Source organism: Procambarus clarkii, chromosome 81 (assembly GCF_040958095.1).
Source record: "Procambarus clarkii isolate CNS0578487 chromosome 81, FALCON_Pclarkii_2.0, whole genome shotgun sequence".
Classification (NCBI taxonomy): Eukaryota; Metazoa; Arthropoda; class Malacostraca; order Decapoda; family Cambaridae; genus Procambarus; species Procambarus clarkii.
In genome coordinates this window covers 6132808-6160505 of record NC_091230.1, presented here as the reverse complement: position 1 = coordinate 6160505, position 27698 = coordinate 6132808, and the positions used below count along the sequence as shown (strand labels likewise).

General features: G+C 46.3%; 1 protein-coding gene and 1 long non-coding RNA gene across 2 annotated transcripts in view; both read right to left on the bottom strand.

Annotated features, from left to right (window-relative positions):
* LOC138358012 (collagen alpha-1(I) chain-like) overlaps nt 1-1186 on the bottom strand; it is a 33272-nt gene extending 32086 nt beyond the window's left edge. Inside the window, exon 1 of the mRNA XM_069315477.1 lies at nt 1108-1186. Within this exon, the coding sequence (XP_069171578.1) occupies nt 1108-1186 (79 nt within the window). The remainder of the gene's footprint in view (nt 1-1107) is intronic.
* Nucleotides 1-27698, bottom strand: part of LOC123773111 (uncharacterized) — a 239088-nt gene that overhangs the window by 125576 nt on the left and 85814 nt on the right. Inside the window, exon 2 of the long non-coding RNA XR_011225216.1 lies at nt 1673-2783. This is a non-coding gene — a long non-coding RNA (uncharacterized lncRNA). The remainder of the gene's footprint in view (nt 1-1672; nt 2784-27698) is intronic.

The window sequence follows — 27698 nt, the reverse complement described above, 5'->3', positions numbered from 1 at the left end:
AGGCACCAAACCGGGAAGGCTATATGTGATAGGTGGCAGACAACAAGACTTGCTACGTTATTATTTATCATCTAGCAGTCGCCAAGAGAAGTGGCGTTGCACAGTGACATTCTGTGACATTTATTCTTATGTCAAGAGGAACAGTGCCACAATGTGGTGTTTAGTACATACACACCAGAACCAACGAAGTGAACACTGCGTGCTCACAAGAGTCGGAGTACACAAGGTGTACGTGTACATAAAGCTCTCTCCCTCACTCATCTGTGTAACCAGACATTGAGGTGAGTTTGAAAGAAAACTTTCTCTTAATGGGTATCAGAAACAGGAATAAAACGTGCCTCAGGAGGAGTTGGACCCAAAGTTTGGTGGTCTGTGGACAACGACTGCTAGGAATATTCATCTGAGGATACAATCCCATCACGAAATCAAGACTATGGAAATGTTGCAATCATCAATCAAGAAATTGCTGACACTTACAGACCATTTTAATGCTAACGAGAACCTCCCAACTTGTACCATACACTTGTCTCAAAGTTGTTTGCAGAGGCTATTAAATCACTTCATATAGGTAAGTCATTGGAGCCTGCTATGGTTAACCAGAGAGAGTTACCTAACTGTTCAGACTTGCTGGGCGTGGCCTTAGAAACTCTGTTTAGCTGAAAGGGAATATGCCATTTCCAATGGAAAAAGGCCAATATAGTTTCAGTTCACAAGAGGATAGACCATTCAGTGGTCAACAATTACAGTGTCCTGTCAACACAGTTACACAATGACAACAATTTCTTTGTTTAAAGCAATGAAGTTGACACCAAAGAGATGAAGTTTAATTAGTCATTGGCCATTAAGAGTCCTTCGTTTAACAAGTCACACAGGCAGCCAAGAAACTTACTGCACTAAGGTGCATTCTTTACAGAAAATATTGCAAATCATCATCTTGCATCTCGAGTATACACGACCCTCCTGCATGGCCTTACCCACACACCTTGGTTGACTTTAAGACAAGGAAGAGAACTCTGTAAGAAGACTTATCACGAGTCTTCATCCATCTTCACAGGACCTGTCAGTATATGAGAGCCTTCAACGCTAGGTATATAGTTGTGGTCTTACTGTCAAGTATAAGGCCAATGTTCTCAAGGTTCCCCACTTTTCTGACTTCAGGGTCAACGAGAAGACAAGTAAAACCCATGACGCGTGATTGTCAATAATTCTTTCCTTAATTACTCTCACGTTCGCAACATGTTTTGTACTGGAGTAGATAATGCTGTCATGAAGTCAAGAGGCCATATTAAGACTCTGGTACACACCTGGCTCCTACACTGCCAACTTTGCATTACCTGATGTTCAGATAATGAAAACAATGAACTCACTAAATATTTGAGTTTCTAGAACTAGCCTTCATATGAACTGATGCATGACAGCAACGTGTAGGTTACATTATTCATTACGGAACATCGATATACTTCCTATTGAATCCTCGTCTTTGCTATATGTGTAAACAAGAGTGAGAGAGCAGGGAAATAAGGGGGATGGGGGACGCAGGTTAACAAACACAAAAACAAATGCAGTTAAGAATTTTTGAGGGAAACCTATTGGGGAAAAAATGACATATGATCTTGTTTATAAATGGAGAAATTTTGTATATTTATACAATAATGAAATAGTATTAGGTTACCTGGCATGGTGGAGACGAGAGGGAGGGAGAGGCCGCAGGAGAGGGCCAGGAGCGCCCACACTACCTGCCGCCTCCAGCACCACGCCCTTCGCATCCCCTGGGGTCCACACACGCCCCTGGCCGCCCGCGCAGGGACCTCGGTAGTGTGGGTAAAGTCGAGTCTTCCTTCAGGAGAGATGCTTCGCTCTCCTCTTGTCACGCGGGGAGGCTCTTCTAGCGGCTGAGGGACGGCCATCATCCACGGGTGCCCTCTGGGGACCATATGTGCCCCCACGCACCACCACACCTCTCACTGCTACACTAAGCTGCCAACACTGCAGTTTGTGGCCCTGACCAGTTGTGAAATAGTTAACTTTCCTTAGAACAGTTTTTCTGTGGCGGCTATAGTCACTGCCGACTTTACAGCTTCTCTGCTTCTCTAAACATTGGGAGAATTTTAGGTGTGTCGGAGCTCAGGTTGTGCACTGATGCTGCTCGAGTCTCTAGCGGGTAGACGCTCCCTAACACGACTATTGGTTGACCTCAACACTGATGGTTGGCCCTGATCACTGATAGGAGCTGCTACTGAACACTGAGGAGGGCTGCTAGCGTGTGGTTGGTTAAGATTGCGTCACGTGAGCCGGGTCAAGAAACCTGTCTGGCGAGCCGGGACGGGTGTCGACTCCCACTACACGCTGCTCGCATCCCATCAAATTTCAGGCATCTGCAAGTGTATATATATTGAGAACATTATCGAACTTCCAGCCACTATAAACTTATAGCTAGCAGAGAGTCTCTGAGACCCTCAGCATCCCGCACTCTTAGCTCGAAGGTGTTGATGCTGTGGCTGGCTCTCATGAGAGAGTGTGGTAAGGCAGACTGAGATATGTCGGTATTTTGATTATAAGTAATAAAGTACAAAAATATGCAGCTTGCTTATGATAGCTGTTGTAGTTATTGTGAGAGTTCCCTGTTCTGTGAGAACATGTAGGCGCTCTCTCTCTAGTCCTTGTGCTCTCTCTCTCTCTCTCGCTCTCTTACTTGTTCTTATGTTCTTCTCTTTGTTTCACTTCTTCTTTCACATCTCGTACGTGTTTTCCTTGTTAACTTTCTCACTCGTGTTTCTTGCTTTCTGAAATAGAAAACAGATATAATTTGTGGTCTCTTACTCATAACTATAGGATCAAAAATATAATGAAACAAATTCATTTAGAAAAAATCGACACATCGTATCAAAGTAGAGTTTATATTATAATATATATTATATTATATATATTATATATCAACCCGTTCTCGCAAATTTAATAAGTCAATATTGACTTATTAAATATGTGCATAGGTCACATACTTAACATAATAGATACCCTTAAAAAGATTCATAGAAAACACCGACCTTACCTAACCTACTTAGTATGTTAAGATAAGCATCTTATTGTTTCGTAATTACAATTATTACCTAACCTATAATAGGTATAGGTTAAGTAATAATTGTAATTACGAAGCAATAAGATGCTTATCTTAAGATACTAACAAGGTTAGGTAAGGTCGGTGTTTTCTATGAATCTTTTCAAGGGTATCTATTATGTTTAGTATATCACCTATGCACGTAGTTAATAAGTCAATATTGACTTTACGAATTTGCGAGAACGGGTTGTATATATATATATATATATATATATATATATATATATATATATATATATATATATATATATATATATATATATATATATATAATATGTTGTACCTAGTAGCCAGAACGTCGTACTCGGCCTACTATGCAAGGCCAGATTTGCCTAATAAGCCAAGTTTTCCTGAATTAATATATTTTTTCTATTTTTTTCTTATGAAATGATAAAGCTACCCATTTCATTATGTATGAGGTCAATTTTTTTATACTGGAGTTAGAATTAACGTAGATATATGACCGAACCTAACCAACCCTACCTAACCTATCTTTATAGGTTAGGTTAGGTTAAGTAGCCGAAAAGTTAGGTTCGGTTAGGTAGGTTAGGCAGTCGAAAAATAATTAATTCATGAAAACTTGGCTTATTAGGCAAATCGGGCCTTGCATAGTAGGCTGAGAAGTGCGTTCTGGTTACTAGGTACGACACACACATTATATATATATATATATATATATATATATATATATATATATATATATATATATATATATATATATATATATATATATATATATATATATATATGTCGTACCTAGTAGCCAGAACTCACTTTTTGGCCTACTATTCAAGGCCCGATTTGCCTAATAAGCCAAGTTTTCCTGAATTAATATATTTTTTCTAATTTTTTTCTTATGAAATGATAAAGCTACCCATTTCATTATGTATGAGGTCATTATTTTTTATTGGAGTTAAAATTAACGTAGATATATGACCGAACCTAACCAACCCTACCTAACCTAACCTAACCTAACCTATCTTTATAGGTTAGGTTTGGTTAGGTAGCCGAAAAAGTTAGGTTAGGTTAGGTTAGGTAGGTTAGGTAGTCGAAAAACAATTAATTCATGAAAACTTGGCTTATTAGGCAAATCGGGCCTTGCATAGTAGGCTGAGAAGTGCGTTCTGGCTATTAGGTACGACATATATATATATATTAGTATATTTTGGTAGCAGTCTTTCCTGTAGACATATATTATTAAATATGACCGAAAAAGTAAGATTAATAATTCTAACACGAATTTTCTCTTTCTTACGTTTCTTTTCACTGTTGATGGTAATTCAAAGATCAATTCTCCAAAATTCATTTTTATTTCTAGCCTGACGCGACACTTGAGCGCGTTTCGTAAAACATATTACATTTTCAAAGACTTTAGTTTACAAACACACAACTGAAACTGAATAGAGCTTACACATCTACGAGGTTTATATCTACATTTGGGTGAGGTGGATGAGGTGAAAAACGAACTTTCAACAATGGGTATTCAATGGGTATTAAATTCCAACACAAGACAGAACACGAAACAATGGGTATTGAATGGATATTAAATTCAAACACAAGACAGAACACAAAACAATGGGTATTGAATGGAAGTAATTGTAGAAAGCCTATTGGTCCATATTTCTTGATGCTTCTATATTGGAGTGGAGTCTTGAAGTGTCTTCTAATAAGTATATAATGAAGTGAAGTATATATATTATATATATATATATATATATATATATATATATATATATATATATATATATATATATATTTATATATATTATATATATATATACATATATATATATATATACATATATATATATATATATATATATATATATATATATATATATATATATATATATGCAATTGACGATCACTAAACACTGATCATTTTATGCGGAAAAACCACAAAGAAATGTGAAAGAGAGATGAACGTTTCAGCCTGTTAAAGCCGTTGTCAACATCAGACTGACTAGAGGAAGAGAGAGTGGATGCAGGCCAGCACTAAGGAACCTGACCAACCCATCTCTAGGGAAAGGATTACCAAAAACAGGAGAGGTCAAAGAGGATTAAGCGGTCAGAGAATAAGGAATAAGATTAAAGAAAAGCCTCACGAACACACAATAAATGAATATAAAATTGTAATGAGACTTTATATGCCTCCCTTTCAGAGTTTTTTCTTAAACTGTTGTGTAATATTGTAACTTAAAACTGGGTCAAGTTTGTACATACCACAGTACTAACATTGAGAAGATTTGGACATTGACTAATTAGGGCAGACTCAATTAAATTTCGTTCCACAAAGCCATTGCAATTGGCAATGCTTTTCGCCCCATCCCAATTAATAGTGTGATGATACAAACTTGTATGTAGATACAAAGCATTAGACGTTTGGGTAGTTCTTATACTATAAGCATGTTGGGACATACGTAATTGTAAAGATTTTCCTCTTTGTCCAAGGTACACAGACTCACAATCATTGCAGGGAATCGAATACACACAACCTGCTGTACCAGGGGAGTTTTTTATTAGACTTGATTGTATTATTTGTGAACACTAAATTGATATTAAGGTTCTTAAAAACTGGGGAAAGTTTCTCAAATCCCATCGCATAAGGTACCACCATTGAATTTTTAATTTCTGGTTTCGTTTTGGAGACATCATTATAAAAGGTACGTTTAGTTTTCCCAAACGAACAATCCAAAAACATCTTAGGATACTGTAAACTCTTCCCAGTTTCATATATCTTTACTATCTCTTCATAAAAAAACTCAGGGCTGCATACCCTCAAAGCTCGAAGGAACATTCCTGAAAATACTGCCTGTTTAACTTTACTATGATGATTGGAATAATAATGAACAAACGACCCCACGTTGGTAGGTTTTCTATACACATTAAATTTGAACCTTCTCTTGACTCTATGAATCATAATGTCCAAAAACGGAAGAGTACAATTCTCCTCATTTTCACATGTGAATTTTATTGAAGGTTCCAAAGAGTTAAGTTCATTAAGAAAAACAATTTGGTCTTGGTCACTCGGCCATTAGCACAAAATATCGTCGACATACATAAACCAGACTACATTATAGGGGATAATCCTGTATAAGATTTTTCTTTCGAAGAACTCCATATACAAGTTGCTCAAAACTGGAGATAGGGGATTGCCCATTGCCATTCCAAATGTTTGTTTGAAAAATTTTACATTGAAACTAAAATAATTGTCTTTTATACATAATTTGATAAGTTCAAACACATTATTGGTCTGCGAGCTCAAATTATATTTAGGCAGTTTCTCACGTAGGTTTTCCAACAAATCATCAACAGGTACTCTAGTGAACAAAGTAGTCACGTCAAAACCCCCAGTTTAAAATCAAAATTCAAATTTAGTGTGGATAGCTTATTAATTAAGTCTACATTGTTAAGTGTGAGTTGGTAATAGTACCAACGATAGGGAACAAAACTTTTACCAACCACTTACAAAGTTTATTAGCCGCCGAACCAAGACACAATGAGGTCAATGACATCATCAAGAGAATCCTCGTCTCAGCTCAGTGCTCATCGGAGAGAGAACCTCGCATCCTAGGGGACCAAAACCCGGATATCCCCGCACTTCGCCCTGATGGCATCACCATATACTCCTGGAAGGGGGGCAGACACTTGGTGTGGGACTCCCCGTGTGTATCCACCCTGGCTGACACCTATGTACACTTCGGTGCAGATCAAGCAGGTGGAGCAGCCAACCACAGGGAAATAGCAAAATCAGTCAAGTACAGGCGATTGGAAGGTCAATACATCTTTGTTCCCATAGCGTCTGAAACGCATGGCCCCTGGGGTAAGAGTGCCTTGAGATTTCTCAAGGAATTGAGCTCCAAGCTCATTGACGTCACCAGGGACCCAAGGGCTGCCAGTTTTTTGTTTCAGCGCCTCACTGTGGTAATCCAGAGGGGAAACGCCTGCTGCGTCCTCGATTCCCGTCCTGAAACGGAGGAGCTTCAAGAGATCTATAACCTTTCAGCACTTTTTGTATCAACCAATGTATATCTTGTAACCTTCAAATACATAATAAAGCACAAAAAAACACACAAAAGTAAGGGGTGGTAGGAGAAAAGCACACAGAAACTGAATTGGAGGGGACATAAACATTCTCTCTAATGCGTTATGTGTGATTTTTTCCGAGGCTATGGGTCCCCATCTTCCAGCCAGAGGTGGTACTCCCTTCCTTATATTTTATTAAAAAACAAATATATATATATATATATATATATATATATATATATATATATATATATATATATATATATATATATATTATTAAATATGACCGAAAAAGTAAGATTAATAATTCTAACACGAATTTTCTCAATCTTTCGTACATTTCTTTTCACTGTTGGAGGTAATTAAAAAATCAATTCTCCAAAATCCATTTTTATTTCTAGTCTGACGCGACACTTGAGCGCGTTTCGTAAAACTTATTACATTTTCAAAGACTTTACACATACACAACTGAATAGAAATTACATATCTCCGATTTGTTTATATCTACATTTGAGTGAGGTGGATGGGGTGAGGTGGTATTTAATAGGGTATTAATTTCATCAACACAAGACAGAACAGGAAACAATGGGTATTGAAATGGAAGTGATTGTAGAAAGCCTATTGGTCCATATTTCTTGATGCTTCTATATTGGAGCGGAGTCTTGAGGTGGGTAGAATATAGTTGTGCATTAATTGGCTGTTGATTGCTGGTGTTGACTTCTTAATGTGCAGTGCCTCGCAAACGTCAAGCCGTCTGCTATCGCTGTATCTATCGATGATTTCTGTGTTGTTTACTAGGATTTCTCTGGCGATGGTTTGGTTGTGGGAAGAGATTATATGTTCCTTAATGGAGCCCTGTTGCTTATGCATCGTTAAACGCCTAGAAAGAGATGTTGTTGTCTTGCCTATATACTGGGTTTTTTGGAGCTTACAGTCCCCAAGTGGGCATTTGAAGGCATAGACGACGTTGGTCTCTTTTAAAGCGTTCTACTTTGTGTCTGGAGAGTTTCTCATGAGTAGGCTGGCCGTTTTTCTGGTTTTATAGTAAATCGTCAGTTGTATCCTCTGATTTTTGTCTGTAGGGATAACGTTTCTATTAACAATATCTTTCAGGACCCTTTCCTCCGTTTTATGAGCTGTGGAAAAGAAGTTCCTGTAAAATAGTCTAATAGGGGGTATAGGTGTTGTGTTAGTTGTCTCTTCAGAGGTTGCATGGCGTTTCACTTTCCTTCTTATGATGTCTTCGACGAAACCATTGGAGAAGCCGTTGTTGACTAGGACCTGCCTTACCCTACAGAGTTCTTCGTCGACTTGCTTCCATTCTGAGCTGTGGCTGAGAGCACGGTCGACATATGCGTTAACAACACTCCTCTTGTACCTGTCTGGGCAGTCGCTGTTGGCATTTAGGCACATTCCTATGTTCGTTTCCTTAGTGTAGACTGCAGTGTGGAAACCTCCGCTCTTTTCCATGACTGTTACATCTAGAAAGGGGAGCTTCCCATCCTTTTCCATCTCGTAAGTGAAACGCAGCACGGAACTCTGCTCAAATGCCTCCTTCAGCTCCTGCAGATGTCTGACATCAGGTACCTGTGTAAAAATGTCGTCAACATACCTGCAGTATATGGCCGGTTTCAAGTTCATGTCGACTAAGACTTTTTGCTCGATGGTACCCATGTAGAAGTTTGCAAACAGGACACCTAGGGGAGAACCCATGGCGACCCCATCTACTTGCTTATACATGTGCCCATCCGGGCTCAAGAAGGGTGCCTCTTTAGTACAAGCTTGGTGTAGTTTCCTCAGAATATTTTTTGGTGTGTCAAGAGGAGTACAGGCTGGATCACGATACACTCTGTCGGCTATCATCCCGATTGTCTCGTCCACAGGTACGTTGGTAAACAGCGATTCTACGTCCAACGAGGCTCTTATCCCTGTGGCCCGTGTGCCCCGCAGTAAGTCAACAAAGTCCTTTGGAGACTTCAGGCTGAAGGCGCAAGGAAGATAAGGAGTCAGCAGGCCGTTGAGTCGCTTCGCCAGTCTGTACGTGGGTGTGGGTATCTGGCTAATGATTGGCCGAAGTGGGTTTCCAGGCTTGTGTGTCTTGACATTTCCATACGCATATCCAGGTTTATATTCCCCAATGATCTTTGGCAGGTGGAGTGTGCGGATTTCTTGGCGTTCACAGTTTCAATCAGTTTGTTGACCTTAATATTTAATAATATATGTCTACAGGAAAGACTGCTACCAAAATATACTAATATATATATATAGATATATATATATATATATATATATATATATATATATATATATTTATATATATGTTGTACCTAGTAGCCAGAACGTCGTACTCGGCCTACTATGCAAGGCCCAATTTGCCTAATAAGCCAAGTTTTCCTGAATTAATATATTTTCTCTAATTTTTTTCTTATGAAATGATAAAACTACCCATTTCATTATGTATGAGGTCAATTTTTTTTATTAGAGTTAAAATTAAAGTAGATATATGACCGGACCTAACCAACCCTACCTAACCTAACCTAACCTGTCTTTATAGGTTAGGTTAGGTTTGGTAGCCGAAAAAGTTATGTTAGGTTAGGTTAGGTAGGTTAGGTAGTCGAAAAACAATTAATTCATGAAAACTTGGCTTATTAGGCAAATCGGGCCTTGCATAGTAGGCTGAGAAGTGCGTTCTGGCTACTAGGTAGGTTATCTTGAGGTTATCTTGAGATGAATTCGGGGCTTTTTAGTGTCCCCGCGGCCCGGTCCTCGACCAGGCCTCCACCCCCAGGAAGCAGCCCGTGACAGCTGACTAACACCCAGGTACCTATTTTACTGCTTGGTAACAGGGGCATAGGGTGAAAGAAACTCTGCCCATTGTTTCTCGCCGGCGCCTGGGATCGAACCCAGGACCACAGGATTACAGGTCCAGCGTGCTGTCCGCTCGGCCGACCGGCAGGTACGACATTATATATATATATTATACATATATTATATATATATATATATATATATATATATATATATATATATATATATATATATATATATATGTCGTACCTAATAGCCAGAACGCACTTCTCAGCCAACTATGCATGGCCCAATTTGCCTAATAAGCCAAGTTTTCATGAATTAATGTTTTTTCGACTACCTAACCTACCTAACCTAACCTAACTTTTTCTGCTACCTAACCTAACCTAACTGATAGAGATAGGTTAGGTTAGGTTAGGTAGGGTTGGTTAGGTTCGGTCATATATCTACGTTATTTTTAACTCCAATAAAAAAAATTAACCTCATACATAATGAAATGGGTAGCTTTATCATTACATAAGAAAAAAAATAGAAAAAATATATTAATTCAGGAAAACTTGGCTTATTAGGCAAATCGGGCCTTGCATAGTAGGCTGAGAAGTGCGTTCTGGCTATTAGGTACGACATATATATATATATATATATATATATATATATATATATATATATATATATATATATATATATATATATATATATATATATTCACTAAAGAACTCTATGGCTGGATTAGGAGTGTACACCACCATTGTCCGGGATCACCCCTGGTGTACACCACCAGTCAGGGATCACCCCTGGTGTACACCACCAGTCAGGGATCACCCCTGGTGTACACCACCAGTCAGGGATCACCCCTGGTGTACACCACCAGTCAGGGATCACCCCTGGTGTACACCACCAGTCAGGGATCACCCCTGGTGTACACCACCAGTCAGGGATCACCCCTGGTGTACACCACCAGTCAGGGATCACCCCTGGTGTACTCCCCCAGTCAGGGATCACCCCTGGTGTACGCCACCAGTCATGGATCACCCCTGGTGTATACTACCAGTCAGGGATCACCCCTGGTGTACACTACCAGTCAGGGATCACCCCTGGTGTACACTACCAGTCAGGGATCACCCCTGGTGTACACCACCAGTCAGGGATCACCCCTGGTGTACACACCACCATAACCACTTCACCAGCGGTCATCTATAAGGACTGCCTAATCCTCCAGCTTGTTAACTAAGCTGCAAGACTAAGCTCCGTGACCAGCCAATCACCGCCAACACAGGTGGTGTGATTTGGGCAGAGGTTGTCCATCCCGGAGCTTAGTCGATAACCTGCAGGATTATGACCAGTTGGTGTAGAGGGCGGCTGGGGTAGTGGTTACGGTACTCTGCCTGCCAGGGGAGGTGCTTCCGGGCATCGAGCGTTCGAACCCTGGACGGGTTATTGCGTTCGAACATTGATTTATGGCTTGGGGCCCGTTCAAAATGGTGTGATGTATGTAAGGCAATAATCAATGAGGAATATGTGCAGCCTTATTCAGTGAAACTGGTCTCTATGACAACCTGCTACCAGTATACACCAGTACTCACGCTTCCAGTATACTCCAGTACTCACGCTGCAAGTATACACCAATACTCATGGTGCTAGTATACACCAATACTCACGCTGCCAGTTTACACCAATACTCACGCTGCCAGTATACACCAATATACACGCTGCCAGTATACACCAATACTCACGCTGCCAGTATACTCCAGTACTCACGCTGCCAGTATACACCAATACTCACGCTGCCAGTATACACCAATATACACGCTGCCAGTATACACCAATATACACGCTGCCGGTATATACCAATACTCACGCTGCCAGTATACTCCAGTACTCACGCTGCCAGCATACACCAATACTCACGCTGCCAGTATACACCAATATACACGCTGCCAGTATACACCAATATACACGCTGCCAGTATACACCAATACACACACTGCCAGTATACACCAATACTCACGCTGCCAGTGTACACCAATACACGCCGCCAGTATACACCAATATACACGCTGCCAGTATACACCAATATACACGCTGCCAGTATACACCAATATACACGCCGCCAGTATACACCAATACTCACGCTGCCAGTATACACCAATACTCACGCTGCCAGTATACACCAATACACAGGCTGCTAGTATACACCAATATACACGCTGCCAGTATACACCAATATACACGCTGCCAGTATACACCAATATACACGCTGCCAGTATACACCAATACTCACGCTGCCAGTATACACCAATACACAGGCTGCCAGTATACACCAATATACACGCCGCCAGTATGCACCAATACTCACGCTGCCAGTATACACCAATACACACACTGCCAGTATACACCAATACTCACGCCGCCAGTATACACCAATACACGCCGCCAGTATACACCAATACTCACGCTGCCAGTATGCACCAATACTCACGCTGCCAGTATGCACCAATACACACGCTGCCAGTATACACCAATACACATGCTACCAGTATACACCAATATACACGCTGCCAGTATACACCAATACACATGCTACCAGTATACACCAATATACACGCTGCCAGTATACACCAATACTCACGCTGCCAGTATACATCAATACTCACGCTGCCAGTATACACCAATACTCACGCCGCCAGTATGCACCAATACTCACTCTGCCAGTATACACCAATACACACGCTGCCAGCATTCACCAATATACACGCTGCCAGTATACACCAATATACACGCTGCCAGTATACACCAATACACGCTGCCAGTATACACCAATACACGCAGCAGTATACACCAATACACGCTGCCAGTATACACCAATACACACAGCAGTATACACCAATACACGCTGCCAGTATACACCAATACACACAGCAGTATACACCAATACACGCTGCCAGTATACACCAATACACGCAGCAGTATACACCAATACACACAGCAGTATACACCAATACACGCTGCCAGTATACACCAATACACGCTGCCAGTATACACCAATACACACAGCAGTATACACCAATACACGCTGCCAGTATACACCAATACACACAGCAGTATACACCAATACACGCTGCCAGTATACACCAATACACGCAGCAGTATACACCAATACACACAGCAGTATACACCAATACACGCTGCCAGTATACACCAATACACGCTGCCAGTATACACCAATACACACAGCAGTATACACCAATACACGCTGCAGTATACACCAATACACACAGCAGTATACACCAATACACACAGCAGTATACACCAATACACACAGCAGTATACACCAATACACACAGCAGTATACACTAATACACACAGCAGTATACACCAATACACACAGCAGTATACACCAATACACACAGCAGTATACACCAATACACACAGCAGTATACACCAATACACACAGCAGTATACACCAATACACACAGCAGTATACACCAATACACACAGCAGTATACACCAATACACACAGCAGTATACACCAATACACACAGCAGTATACACCAATACACACAGCAGTATACACCAATACACACAGCAGTATACACCAATACACACAGCAGTATACACCAATACACGCTGTCAGTATACACCAATACACATCGTATACACTCTGATGTTGTGTGTTGGTGTGTAGGTTGTTAGCGAGGGTCGGTGTCTGGCCAGGTGCTGGGTGCTGCCTCCATCACTCACCACGCCGGGAGTAACTTGTGGGAGGAGGCCAACACAGTAGCATGGATGGGTTGATGAGCAGTGGATGGGCTCAGGAGTTACTGAGAGTTACTCTGGGATGTTTGGCGATGTTGAGAAGGGGCCTGATAGCTGAGTGGACAGCGCTCGGGATTCGTAGTCATGAGGTTTCGGGTTCCATCCCCGGTGGAGGCGGAAACAAATGAGCAGAGTTTCTTTCATCTGTTCATCTAGCAATAAATAGGTACCTGGGAGTTAGACAGCTGCTACGGGCTGCTTCTTGGGGTTGTGTAACAAAATGAAGGCCTGGTCGAGGACCGGGCCGAGGGAACACTAAACCCCGAAATCATCTCAAAATAACCTCAATATATGAGCTGGCACGAGGGAGATCAGGATATGATGGGCTGGAAGGAGGGAGATCAGGATATGATGGGCTGGTAGGAGGGAGATCAGGATATGATTGACTAGAAGGAGGGAGATCAGGATATGATGGGCTGGTAGGAGGGAGATAAGGATGTGATGGGCTGGAAGGAGGGAGATCAGGTTATGATGGGCTGGTAGGAGGGAGATAAGGATGTGATGGGCTGGTAGGAGGGAGATAAGGATGTGATGGGCTGGTAGGAGGGAGATCAGGTTATGATGGGCTGGTAGGAGGGAGATAAGGATGTGATGGGCTGGTAGGAGGGAGATAAGGATGTGATGGGCTGGAAGGAGGGAGATCAGGTTATGATGGGCTGGTAGGAGGGAGATAAGGATGTGATGGGCTGGTAGGAGGGAGATCAGGATATGATGGACTGGTAGGAGGGAGATCAGGATGTGATGGGCTGGAAGGAGGGAGATCAGGATATGATGGACTGGTAGGAGGGAGATCAGGATGTGATGGGCTGGAAGGAGGGAGATCAGGATATGATGGGGGATAGAGAGTCGGACATGAACTGGTTAGATGGGTGGAAAGTTAAGTGGGTTAAGCTTCTCTTGACCCACTCTCTCTTGTTGCAGGCTGTGCATCATTGGTTGCGTACTTGCGTCCAGGGCTGGGGAGCTGGAGCCTGCGGGTGCCTCAGCTCCCCTTCCTGTCCTGAACGCGTCTCTCCTTTCACCGTGAAAGTCTGAATAAAAACTCAGTTTTCGTACATTTACAACTTTGTTCCTTTTTCCTTACATTGTATATGTATACAACTTGCGTTTACTATTTGTGTCTGTAGGCTCGAACTGTTAGCTCTTGGACCCCGCCTTTCTAACTGTCGGTTGTCTAATGTAATGGTTCCCGGCCTATTTTCTTCTATTATATCTACTTCTATATATATATATATATATATATATATATATATATATATATATATATATATATATATATATATATAAATATATATATATATATATTATATATTTATAATCAGACCCCCCCCCCAGAAAGCAGCCCGTAGCAGCTGTCTAACTCCAAGGTATTTACAGCTAGGTGAACAGGTGCATCAGGGTGAAAGAAACTCTGCCCATGCCCATTTGTTTGTGCCTCTGCCGGGGATCGAGCCCGGGCCCATAGGAATACGAGCACAGAGCGCTGTCCACTAAGCCGCGAGGCATCCCCCCCTCCCATGTAGACTCACGTACTTGTGCCTGCAGGATCGAGCTCTGGCTCTTGGACCGCGCTTTTCTAGCAGTTGGTTGTCTAATACAATGACTCCTGGCATATTTCCCTGTCATACCTGCTTTTAAAGTTATGAATAGAGTTAGCCTGACTGGGGCCCGGCAGCTGAGTGGACAGCGCTTTGGATTCGTAGTCCTGAGGTTCTGGGTTCGATCCCCGGTGAAAGCGGAGACAAATGAGCAAAAAGTTTCTTTCACCTTGATGCCCCTGTTACCTTTCAGTAAAATAGCTACCTGGGCGTTAGACAGCTGCTACAGGCTGCTTCCCGGGGATGTGTAACAAAAAGGAGGTCTGGTCGCGGGGACGCTAAACCCCGACATCATCTCAAGGTAACCTCAAGATAGCCTCTAAAACCTGCTCCTTTCGGTTATTCCATTTACTCACTACCCATACGCTAAAACAAAACTTCCTAACATCTCTATGACATATCTGAGTCTCAAGCTTCAATCTCTTTTTTAAGACGGGGCTTCGTGATGGGACGGGATACTCTAAGACTGGCGGTATACAGTGATCTAAAAGTCTCCTTATTCAAGTTTCTGAAGGATGTTCTGACTTTTGCTAGAGTAGAGACCGCGGCTGACGTTATTCTATTTATATCAGCCTCTGGAGTTAGGTTTGGTGTTATGTTCACTTTCATGTATTTTTCTCTAGACGTTATAGGGAGGTAGTTCCCCTTCATCATGTACCGGCCTTTCAGCCTCCTGGCTCCTGAACCCCTTTTCCAAAACCTTACACTTTCTGAAGTTGAACTCTAGCTGCCATTTCTCGGACCAGCTCTGTAATCTGTTCAAGTTGTCCTGGAGAATCTAACAATCCTCACCTGTCTCAAGCCTCCTCATTAGTTGTGCATCATCTGCAAACATTGACATATAAGACTCAACTCCTTCAGTCAAGTCCTTTACATAAATGAGGAATAGTATGGGCCCCCAGCACCGTTCCTTGAGGCACCCCGCTTGTTACAATATACCAGTCCGACTCCTCGCCCTCACTGTCGCTCTCTGACACCTGTCTATCGGGTAATTCCTTACCCATGTTAATGCAGTGCCGCCTATTCCCGCCTGTCTCTCAAGTGTGTATAGTAACCTCCTGTGTTGTACTATATCAAGGGCTTTTTGGCAGCCCGGAAATAGGCAATCTACCCAGCCTTCCCTATTTTGCCCTATTTTCGTTACCTTATCTTAAAACTCCAGGAGGTTTGTCAGGCATTATTTACTTGCTCTAAAGCCGTGTTGTTGTTTACTTACAAACCTAATTCTTTCTACGTGTGCAACTAGTCTTAACCTTACAGTTCTATCAAGTACTGTGTAAGGGATGCTTGTGAGCGGCACTTGTCCGTAGTTACCCACCTCTTCTCTATTTCCTTTCTTATAGATTGGCACCAAATTTGCCTTCTTCCAGCATTTTGGCAATTCCCCCTGTGTGAGTGACTCATGATAGATCAGTGCTGATCTAGGTATGCTGAGGGCCTGTGCTGCTTCTTATAACATCCATGATATTCTATCTGGCCCAGTAGCTTTAGTTATATCCAGTGATGCTGGTTGTATTGTTACTTCCTCCGCTGTTACCTCAGTATTTAGTAGTTTCTCATTACGGGCTGCTTCCTCATCTAGCTCGGGGAGCTCTTCGGGCTCAGCAGTGAACACTCCATGGAGCTGGCACTGAGCTCCTCACAAATTTCTTCATCATTTTCTGTATACTGGTCTCCCCCTTTTCGTAACCTGGTCATTTGGTCATTCACTGTTATTTTCCTTCTTATATGTCTATGTAGGAGTTTCGCTTGTCTCTTTGCTTTGGAGGCAATATCATTTTCAAACTTTCTGCCAATTTTCTTATGTTTATATAGTCATTCCTGGCTCTGTTGCATCTATTCCGGTTCATGTCTGTCCTTTGCCTTCTGTATTTCCTACACTCCCTCCTGCTTCTTGCTCTTGCCTCCTGGCACTGTCTATTGACCCCCGGGTTATTATATGTTCTCCTACTGTTTACCCTTAATGGTGGTATGACTCTTCTGTCTCTTTGCACCTCAGTTTTACTTGGTCCATCATTTCCTGGACCGTCTTCCCTCTAAGGTCCTCCTCCCATTGACCACTTTCAAGATACTTACTTTTTACTTTTGGCACCAAAAGTACCAAAGTGCCTTTTGACACTTTTTACTCTTACTCTTATAAAGTGTCATTTTTTATACTTTGCTCTACCTTCCCTGACTCCTTATCTTATGGGCACTGTTCTGAGTTCAATCATGTAGTGTAACACCGGGACACAACGGTCACTTGCTCCTGGTGGTATTTCATGCTCTAAGTTCTCAATGTCTTCCTCATTCTGGGTGAAGATAAAGTCCAGTAGGCTCAGTGTATCCCCCTCCCCTTTCTCGTGTGTCCTCGTGTTTGCGCGCGCTAGCTAGTGAATATGAGCGTGAGTGTGTGTGTGTGTGTGTGTGTGTGTACTCACCTAGTTGTACTCACCTAGTTGTGTTTGCGGGGGTTGAGCTCTGGCTCTTTGGTCCCGCCTCTCAACCGTCAATCAACAGGTGTACAGATTCATGAGCCTATCGGGCTCTGTCATATCTACACTTGAAACTGTGTATGGAGTCAGCCTCCACCACATCACTTCCTAATGCATTCCATTTGTCAACCACTCTGACACTAAAAAAGTTCTTTCTAATATCTCTGTGGCTCATTTGGGCACTCAGTTTCCACCTGTGTCCCCTTGTGCGTGTTCCCCTTGTGTTAAATAGACTGTCTTTATCTACCCTATCAATCCCCTTCAGAATCTTGAATGTGGTGATCATGTCCCCCCTAACTCTTCTGTCTTCCAGCGAAGTGAGGTTTAATTCCCGTAGTCTCTCCTCGTAGCTCATACCTCTCAGCTCGGCTACTAGTCTGGTGGCAAACCTTTGAACCTTTTCCAGTTTAGTCTTATGCTTGACTAGATATGGACTCCATGCTGGGGCTGCATACTCCAGGATTGGCCTGACATATGTGGTATACAAAGTTCTGAATGATTCTTTACACAAGTTTCTGAATGCCGTTCGTATGTTGGCCAGCCTGGCATATGCCGCTGATGTTATCCGCTTGATATGTGCTGCAGGAGACAGGTCTGGCGTGATATCAACCCCCAAGTCTTTTTCCTTCTCTGACTCCTGAAGAATTTCCTCTCCCAGATGATACCTTGTATCTGGCCTCCTGCTCCCTACACCTATCTTCATTACATTACATTTGGTTGGGTTAAACTCTAACAACCATTTGTTCGACCATTCCTTCAGCTTGTCTAGGTCTTCTTGAAGCCTCAAACAGTCCTCGTCTGTTTTAATCCTTCTCATAATTTTAGCATCGTCCGCAAACATTGAGAGAAATGAATCGATACCCTCCGGGAGATCATTTACATATATCAGAAACAAGATAGGACCGAGTACAGAGCCCTGTGGGACTCCACTAGTGACTTCACGCCAATCGGAGGTCTCACCCCTCACCGTAACTCTCTGCTTCCTATTGCTTAGATACTCCCTTATCCACTGGAGCACCTTACCAGCTACACCTGCCTGTCTCTCCAGCTTATGTACCAGCCTCTTATGCGGTACTGTGTCAAAGGCTTTCCGACAATCCAAGAAAATGCAGTCCGCCCAGCCCTCTCTTTCTTGCTTAATCTGTGTCACCTGATCGTAGAATTCTATCAAGCCTGTAAGGCAAGATTTACCCTCCCTGAATCCATGTTGGCGATTTGTCACGAAGTCCCTTCTCTCCAGATGTGTTACCAGGTTTTTTCTCACGATCTTCTCCATCACCTTGCATGGTATACAAGTCAAGGACACTGGCCTGTAGTTCAGTGCCTCTTGTCTGTCGCCCTTTTTGTATATTGGGACCACATTCGCCGTCTTCCATAGTTCTGGTAGGTCTCCCGTCTCTAGTGACTTACTATACACTATGGAGAGTGGCAGGCAAAGTGCCTCTGCACACTCTTTCAGTACCCATGGTGAGATCCCATCTGGACCAACAGCCTTTCTAACATCCAGATCCAGCAGGTGTCTCTTGACCTCCTCTCTCGTAATTTCGAACTCCTCCAAGGCCGCCTGGTTTACCTCCCTTTCTCCTAGCACAGTGACCTCACCCTGTTCTATTGTGAAGACCTCCTGGAACCTCTTGTTGAGTTCCTCACACACCTCTCTGTCATTCTCTGTATACCTGTCCTCGCCTGTTCTAAGTTTCAATACCTGTTCTTTCACTGTTGTTTTCCTTCTGATGTGACTGTGGAGTAGCTTTGGTTCGGTCTTGGCTTTGTTTGCTATATCATTTTCAAAATTTTTCTCTGCTTCTCTTCTCACCCTGACGTACTCATTCCTGGTTCTCTGGTATCTCTCTCTGCTTTCTGGTGTTCTGTTATTCCGGAAGTTCCTCCACGCCTTTTTGTTCAGTTTCTTCGCTTCCATACATGCCCTATTATACCATGGATTCTTCTGTTGCTTCTCGGATTTTTCCCTTTGGGCCGGGATGAACCTGTTTACTGCCTCCTGACACTTTTGGGTAACATAGTCCATCATACCCTGTACAGACTTGTCTCTGAGGTCTGTGTCCCAAGGTATTTCACTTAGGAAACTTCTCATCTGTTCATAATTCCCCTTTCGGTATGCCAGCCTTTTGATTCCTAGTTCTTTTTGGGGGGAGATAAGTCCTAGCTCTACCAGGTACTCAAAGTTCAATACACTGTGGTCACTCATTCCCAAGGGCGCTTCCATCTTAACTTCCCTTATATCCCATTCATTTAGGGTAATGTTTTGTGTGTGTGTGTGTGTGTGTGTGTGTGTGTGTGTGTGTGTGCGTGTGTGTGTGTTTGTGTGTGGACCCACCTAGTTGTGCTTGCGGGGATTGAGCTCTGGCTCTTTGGTCCTGCCTCTCAACTGTTAATAAAATGATGTACAGATTCCTGAGCCTGCTGGGCTCTATCATATCTACATTTCAAACTGCGTATGGGGTTAGCCTCCACCACATAACTGCCTAATGCATTTCACCTGTTAACTACTCTGACATTGAAAAAGTTCTTTCTAACGCGTCTGTGGCTAATTTGGGTACTCAGTTTTCACCTGTTGTGGTCAGCGTCGAGGGGAATACACCTCAGGTGGTATTATCACCCCAGGTGTCCCTTGGTTCGAGTACCACCTGAGTTAAACATTTCATCTTTATATACCCCTGTCAATTCCTCTGATAATTGTTTAGGTAGTGATCATGTCTCCACTATCTCTTCTGTCTTCCAGCGACGTGAGGTGCATTTTTCGCAGTTACCTTAGCCATGTGGTGCAGTACCATAGCCATGTGGTGCAGTACCGTAACCATGTGGTACAGTACCGTAGCCATGTGGTACAGTACCGTAGCCATGTGGTGCAGTACCGTAGACATGTGGTACAGTACCGTAGACATGTGGTACAGTACCGTAGACATGTGGTACAGTACCGTAGCCATGTGGAACAGTACCGTAGACATGTGGTACAGTACCGTAGCCATGTGGAACAGTACCGTAGACATGTGGTACAGTACCGTAGACATGTGGAACAGTACCGTAGCCATGTGGTGCAGTACCGTAGCCATGTGGTACAGTACCGTAGCCATGTGGTGCAGTACCGTAGCCATGTGGTGCAGTACCGTAGCCATGTGGTGCAGTACCGTAGCCATGTGGTGCAGTACCGTAGCCATGTGGTGCAGTACCGTAGCCATGTGGTGCAGTACCGTAGCCATGTGGTGCAGTACCGTAGCCATGTGGTACAGTACCGTAGACATGTGGTACAGTACCGTAGACATGTGGAACAGTACCGTAGCCATGTGGTACAGTACCGTAGCCATGTGGTACAGTACCGTAGCCATGTGGTACAGTACCGTAGCCATGTGGTACAGTACCGTAGCCATGTGGTACAGTACCGTAGCCATGTGGTACAGTACCGTAGCCATGTGGAACAGTACCGTAGACATGTGGTACAATACCGTAGCCATGTGGTACAGTACCGTAGCCATGTGGTACAGTACCGTAACCATGTGGTGCAGTACCGTAGCCACGTGGTACAGTACCGTAGCCATGTGGTACAGTACCGTAGCCATGTGGTACAGTACCGTAGCCATGTGGTACAGTACCGTAGCCATGTGGTACAGTACCGTAGCCATGTGGTGCAGTACCGTAGCCATGTGGTGCAGTACCGTAGCCATGTGGTACAGTACCATAGCCATGTGGTACAGTACCGTAGCCATGTGGTACAGTACCGTAGACATGTGGTACAGTACCGTAGCCACGTGGTACAGTACCATAGCCATGTGGTACAGTACCGTAGCCACGTGGTACAGTACCGTAGACATCCCACTCACAACTAAGACAAACCACATCAATTCCATAACATAACAATTTGTACGTAGCTGTGTAACAATTTCATGGCCAATTTATTTGAGATTACCCAACCATTACGAGCTTCGGGCGGTATTGCAACTGTGCTAAATTGCAATACTGAATGTTGTTGCACAATTTGCACAATATGGTCCTTAAAACCTGTTTTATTGGCTATATCGAATTTTATTTTGTACAATTAATTTTTTGTCTAAATCATGAATATGGAAGCACCTGGAGGTGTCATGAGCGGCGGGGAATTACACCTCAGGGTAGTATAATCACCCCAGATGTCCCCAGCGGCGGGGAAATAGACCTCAGGGAGGTATTATCACCCCAGAGGTCCCCAGCGGCGGGGGAAGACACCTCAGGGAGGTATTATCACCCCAGAGGTCCCCAACGGCGGGCGAATACACCTCAGGGTGGTATTTTCACCCCAGAGGTCCCCAGCGGCGGAGAATTACACCTCAGGGAGGTATTATCACCCCAGAGGTCCCCAGCGGCGGAGGAAGACACCTCAGGGAGGTATTATCACCCCAGAGGTCCCCAGCGGCGGAGGAAGACACCTCAGGGTGGTATTATCACCCCAGAGGACCCCAGCGGCGGAGAATTACACCTCAGGGAGGTATTATCACCCCAGAGGTCCCCAGCGGCGGGGGAAGACACCTCAGGGAGGTATTCTCAACCCAGAGGTCCCCAGCGGCGGGGGAAGACACCTCACGGAGGTATTATCACCCCAGAGGTATCCAGCGGCGGGGGAAGACACCTCAGGGAGGTATTATCACCCCAGAGGTCCCCAGCGGCGGGGGAAGACACCTCAGGGAGGTATTATCACCCCAGAGGTCCCCAGCGGCGGGGGAAGACACTTCAGGGTGGTATTATCACCCCAGAGGTCCCCAGCGGCGGTGGAAGACACCTCAGGGTGGTATTATCACCCCAGAGGTCCCCAGCGGCGGGGAATTACACCTCAGGGAGGTATTATCACCGCAGAGGTCCCCAGTGGCGGGGGAAGACACCTCAGGGAGGTATTATCACCCCAGAGGTCCCCAGCGGCGGGGGAAGACACCTCTGGGAGGTATTATCACGCCAGAGGTCCCCAGCGGCGGGGAAATACACCTCAGGGAGGTATAATCACCCCAGAGGTCCCCAGCAGCGGGGGAAGACACCTCAGGGAGATATTATCACCCCAGAGGTCCCCAGCGGCGGAGGAAGACACCTCAGGGAGGTATTATCACCCCAGAGGTCCCCAGTGGCGGGGGAAGACACCTCAGGGAGGTATTATCACCCCAGAGGTCCCCAGCGGCGAGGGAAGACACCTCAGGGAGGTATTATCACCCCAGAGGTCCCCAGCAGCGGGGAATTACACCTCAGGTAGGTATTATCACCCCAGAGGTCCCCAGCGGCGGGGAAATACACCTCAGGGAGGTATTATCACCCCAGAGGTCCCCAGCGGCGGGGGAAGACACCTCAGGGTGGTATAATCACCCCAGAGGTCTCCAGCGACGGGGAAATACACCTCAGGGTGGTATTATCACCCCAGAGGTCCCCAGCGGCGGGGAATTACACCTCAGGGAGGTGTTATCACCCCAGAGGTCCCCAGCGGCGGAGAAATACACCTCAGGGTGGTATTATCACCCCAGAGGTCCCCAGCGGCGGGCGAAGACACCTCAGGGTGGTATTATCACCCCAGAGGTCCCCAGCGGTGGGAATTACGCCTCAGGGAGGTATTATCACCCCAGAGGTCCCCAGCGGTGGGAATTACGCCTCAGGGAGGTATTATCACCCCAGAGGTCCCCAGCGGTGGGAATTACGCCTCATGGAGGTATTATCAACCCAGAGGTCCCCAGCGGCGGGCGAAGACACCTCAGGGTGGTATTATCACCCCAGAGGTCCCCAGCGGTGGGAATTACGCCTCAGGGAGGTATTATCACCCCAGAGGTCCCCAGCGGCGGGCGAAGACACCTCAGGGTGGTATTATCACCCCAGAGGTCCCCAGCAGCGGGGAATTACACCTCAGGGAGGTATTATCACCCCAGAGGTCCCCAGCGGCGGGGAATTACACCTCAGGGTGGTATTATCACCCCAGAGGTCCCCAGCGGCGGGGGAAGACACCTCAGGGTGGCATTATCACCCCAGAGGTCCCCAGCGGCGGGAATTACACCTCAGGGAGGTATTATCACCCCAGAGGTCCCCAGCGGCGGGGGAAGAAACCTCAGGGTGGTATTATCACCCCAGAGGTCCCCAGCGGCGGGGGAAGAAACCTCAGGGTGGTATTATCACCCCAGAGGTCCCCAGCGGCGGGGAATTACACCTCAGGGAGGTATTATCACCCCAGAGGTCCCCAGTGGCGGAGGGAGACACCTCAGGGAGGTATTATCACCCCAGAGGTCCCCAGCGGCGGGGGAAGACACCTCTGGGTGGTATTATCACCCCAGAGGTCCCCAGCGGCGGGGAAATACACCTCAGGGAGTATTATCCCCCCAGAGGTCCCCAGCGGCGGGGAAATACACCTCAGGGAGGTATTATCACCCCAGAGGTCCCCAGGGGCGGAGAAATACACCTCAGGGTGGTATTATCACCCCAGAGGTCCCCAGCGGCGGGGGAAGACACCTCAGGGTGGTATTATCACCCCAGAGGTCCCCAGCGGCGGGAATTACACCTCAGGGAGGTATTATCACCCCAGAGGTCCCCAGTGGCGGGGAAATACACCTCAGGGAGGTATTATCACCCCAGAGGTCCCCAGCGGCGGGGGAAGACACCTCAGGGGGGTATAATCACCCCAGAGGTCTCCAGCGACGGGGAATTACACCTCAGGGAGGTGTTATCACCCCAGAGGTCCCCAGCGGCGGGGGAAGACTCCTCAGGGTGGTATTATCACCCCAGAGGTCCCCAGCGGCGGGGGAAGACACCTCAGGGTGGTATTATCACGCCAGAGGTCCCCAGCGGCGGGGAATTACACCTCAGGGAGGTGTTATCACCCCAGAGGTCCCCAGCGGCAAGGAATTACACCTCAGGGAGGTGTTATCACCCCAGAGGTCCCCAGCGGCGGGGGAAGACACCTCAGGGTGGTATTATCACCCCAGAGGTCCCCAGCGGCGGGTGAAGACACCTCAGGGTGGTATTATCACCCCAGAGGTCCCCAGCGGTGGGAATTACGCCTCAGGGAGGTATTATCACCCCAGAGGTCCCCAGCCGTGGGAATTACGCCTCAGGGAGGTATTATCACCCCAGAGGTCCCCAGCGGTGGGAATTACGCCTCAGGGAGGTATTATCACCCCAGAGGTCCCCAGCGGCGGGCGAAGACACCTCAGGGTGGTATTATCACCCCAGAGGTCCCCAGCGGTGGGAATTACGCCTCAGGGAGGTATTATCACCCCAGAGGTCCCCAGCGGCGGGCGAAGACACCTCAGGGTGGTATTATCACCCCAGAGGTCCCCAGCGGCGGGGAATTACACCTCAGGGAGGTATTATCACCCCAGAGGTCCCCAGCGGCGGGGAAAGACACCTCAGGGTGGTATAATCACCCCAGAGGTCCCCAGCGGCGGGGAATTACACCTCAGGGAGGTATTATCACCCCAGAGGTCCCCAGTGGCGGGGAATTACACCTCAGGGAGGTATTATCACCCCAGAGGTCCCCAGCGGCGGGGAATTACACCTCAGGGAGGTATTATCACCCCAGAGGTCCCCAGCGGCGGGGAATTACACCTCAGGGTGGTATTATCACCCCAGAGGTCCCCAGCGGCGGGGGAAGACACCTCAGGGTGGCATAATCACCCCAGAGGTCCCCAGCGGCGGGAATTACACCTCAGGGAGGTATTATCACCCCAGAGGTCCCCAGCGGCGGGGGAAGAAACCTCAGGGTGGTATTATCACCCCAGAGGTCCCCAGCGGCGGGGGAAGAAACCTCAGGGTGGTATTATCACCCCAGAGGTCCCCAGCGGCGGGGGAAGACACCTCAGGGTGGTATTATCACCCCAGAGGTCCCCAGCGGCGGGGAAATACACCTCAGGGAGGTATTATCACCCCAGAGGTCCCCAGCGGCGGGGGAAGACACCTCAGGGTAGTATAATCACCCCAGAGGTCCCCAGCGGCGGGGGAAGACACCTCAGGGTGGTATTATCACCCCAGAGGTCCCCAGCGGCGGGGAAATACACCTTAGGGTGGTATTATCACCCCAGAGGTCCCCAGCGGCGGGCGAAGACACCTCAGGGTGGTATTATCACCCCAGAGGTCCCCAGCGGCGGGAATTACACCTCAGGGAGGTATTATCACCCCAGAGGTCCCTAGCGGCGGGGAATTACACCTCAGGGAGGTATTATCACCCCAGAGGTCCCCAGCGGCGGGGGAAGACACCTCAGGGAGGTATTATCACCCCAGAGGTCCCCAGCGGCGGGGAATTACACCTCAGGGAGGTATTATCACCCCAGATGTCCCCAGCGGCGGGGAAATACACCTCAGGGGGGTATTATCACCCCAGAGGTCCCCAGCTGCGGGAATTATACCTCAGGGAGGTATTATCACCCCAGAGGTCCCCAGCGGCGGGGAATTACACCTCAGGGAGGTATTATCACCCCAGAGGTCCCCAGCGGCGGGGAATTACACCTCCGTGAGGTATTATCACCCCAGAGGTCCCCAGCGGCGGGGGAAGACACCTCAGGGTGGTATAATCACCCCAGAGGTCTCCAGCGACGGGGAAGACACCTCATTGTGGTACAATCACCCCAGAGGTCCCCAGCGGCGGGGAATTACACCTCAGGGAGGTATTATCACCCCAGAGGTCCCCAGCGGCGGGGAATTACACCTCCGTGAGGTATTATCACCCCAGAGGTCCCCAGCGGCGGGGGAAGACACCTCAGGGTGGTATAATCACCCCAGAGGTCTCCAGCGACGGGGAAGACACCTCATTGTGGTACAATCACCCCAGAGGTCCCCAGCGGCGGGGAATTACACCTCAGGGAGGTATTATCACCCCAGAGGTCCCCAGCGGCGGGGGAAGACACCTCAGGGTGGTATTATCACCCCAGAGGTCCCCAGCTGCGGGGGAAGACACCTCCGGGAGGTATTATCACCCCAGAGGTCCCCAGCGGCGGGGGAACATACCTCAGGGAGGTATTATCACCCCAGAGGTCCCCAGCGGCGGAGGAAGACACCTCAGGGAGGTATTATCAGCCCAGAGGTCCCCAGCGGCGGGGGAAGACACCTCAGGGAGGTATTATCACCCCAGAGGTCCCCAGCGGCGGGGGAAGACACCTCAGGGAGGTATAATTACCCCAGAGGTCCCCAGCGACGGGGGAACACACCTCAGGCTGGTATTATCACCCCAGAGGTCCCCAGCGGCGGGGGAATACCACAGACACGGACTCGAGAGGGGGACGTGTCACGGCAGGATCCTGACACGCACTAAACAGCTTCGTAAGGTAGTAAAGCAGTTCACTTCTCAGCTTTAGAATAAGAAAGGCTGATGGGAAGGAGAAGGACTGATGACGTGAAGAAAGTGAGAAGGACTAGGTAGTATGTGATAAGAACAACGTATTAAACGAGTATATACAACACAAATGGCTCCTTAAATATTTCATAAACCTCTTTAACTGCACTTAATTTTAACATTATGTACTCATATTTCCTGTGATAATCCATGTTAAAATAAAGTAACACATGTTGCAAAAAGCTTCCAAACGGATTAACTTAAAAATAAAAATTTTGCGTGACTAGCCCAGAGGGACTGGAGCTCTTGGCTGACTGGAGCCAAGAGGCAGTTACTCCGGCAGGTGGAGACTTGGAGAGCCGGCGGCAAGGCCAGTCGGGTCGTTACGATGGAAGTTGTTCCAACTCGCAGACAATTAGGCCAAGAGTCCCACCCAGTCCGATTTTAATGTTGCAACTTGCGGTGGTTTGGGGAGGCGGGGTGTTAATTGTGGGTGTTTATTGTGGTGGGCGGTAGTGGGTGGGGGAGGTGGGTGCCTGGGGGAGAGAGGGAGGGAGGCTGGGGGAGAGAGGGAGGGAGGC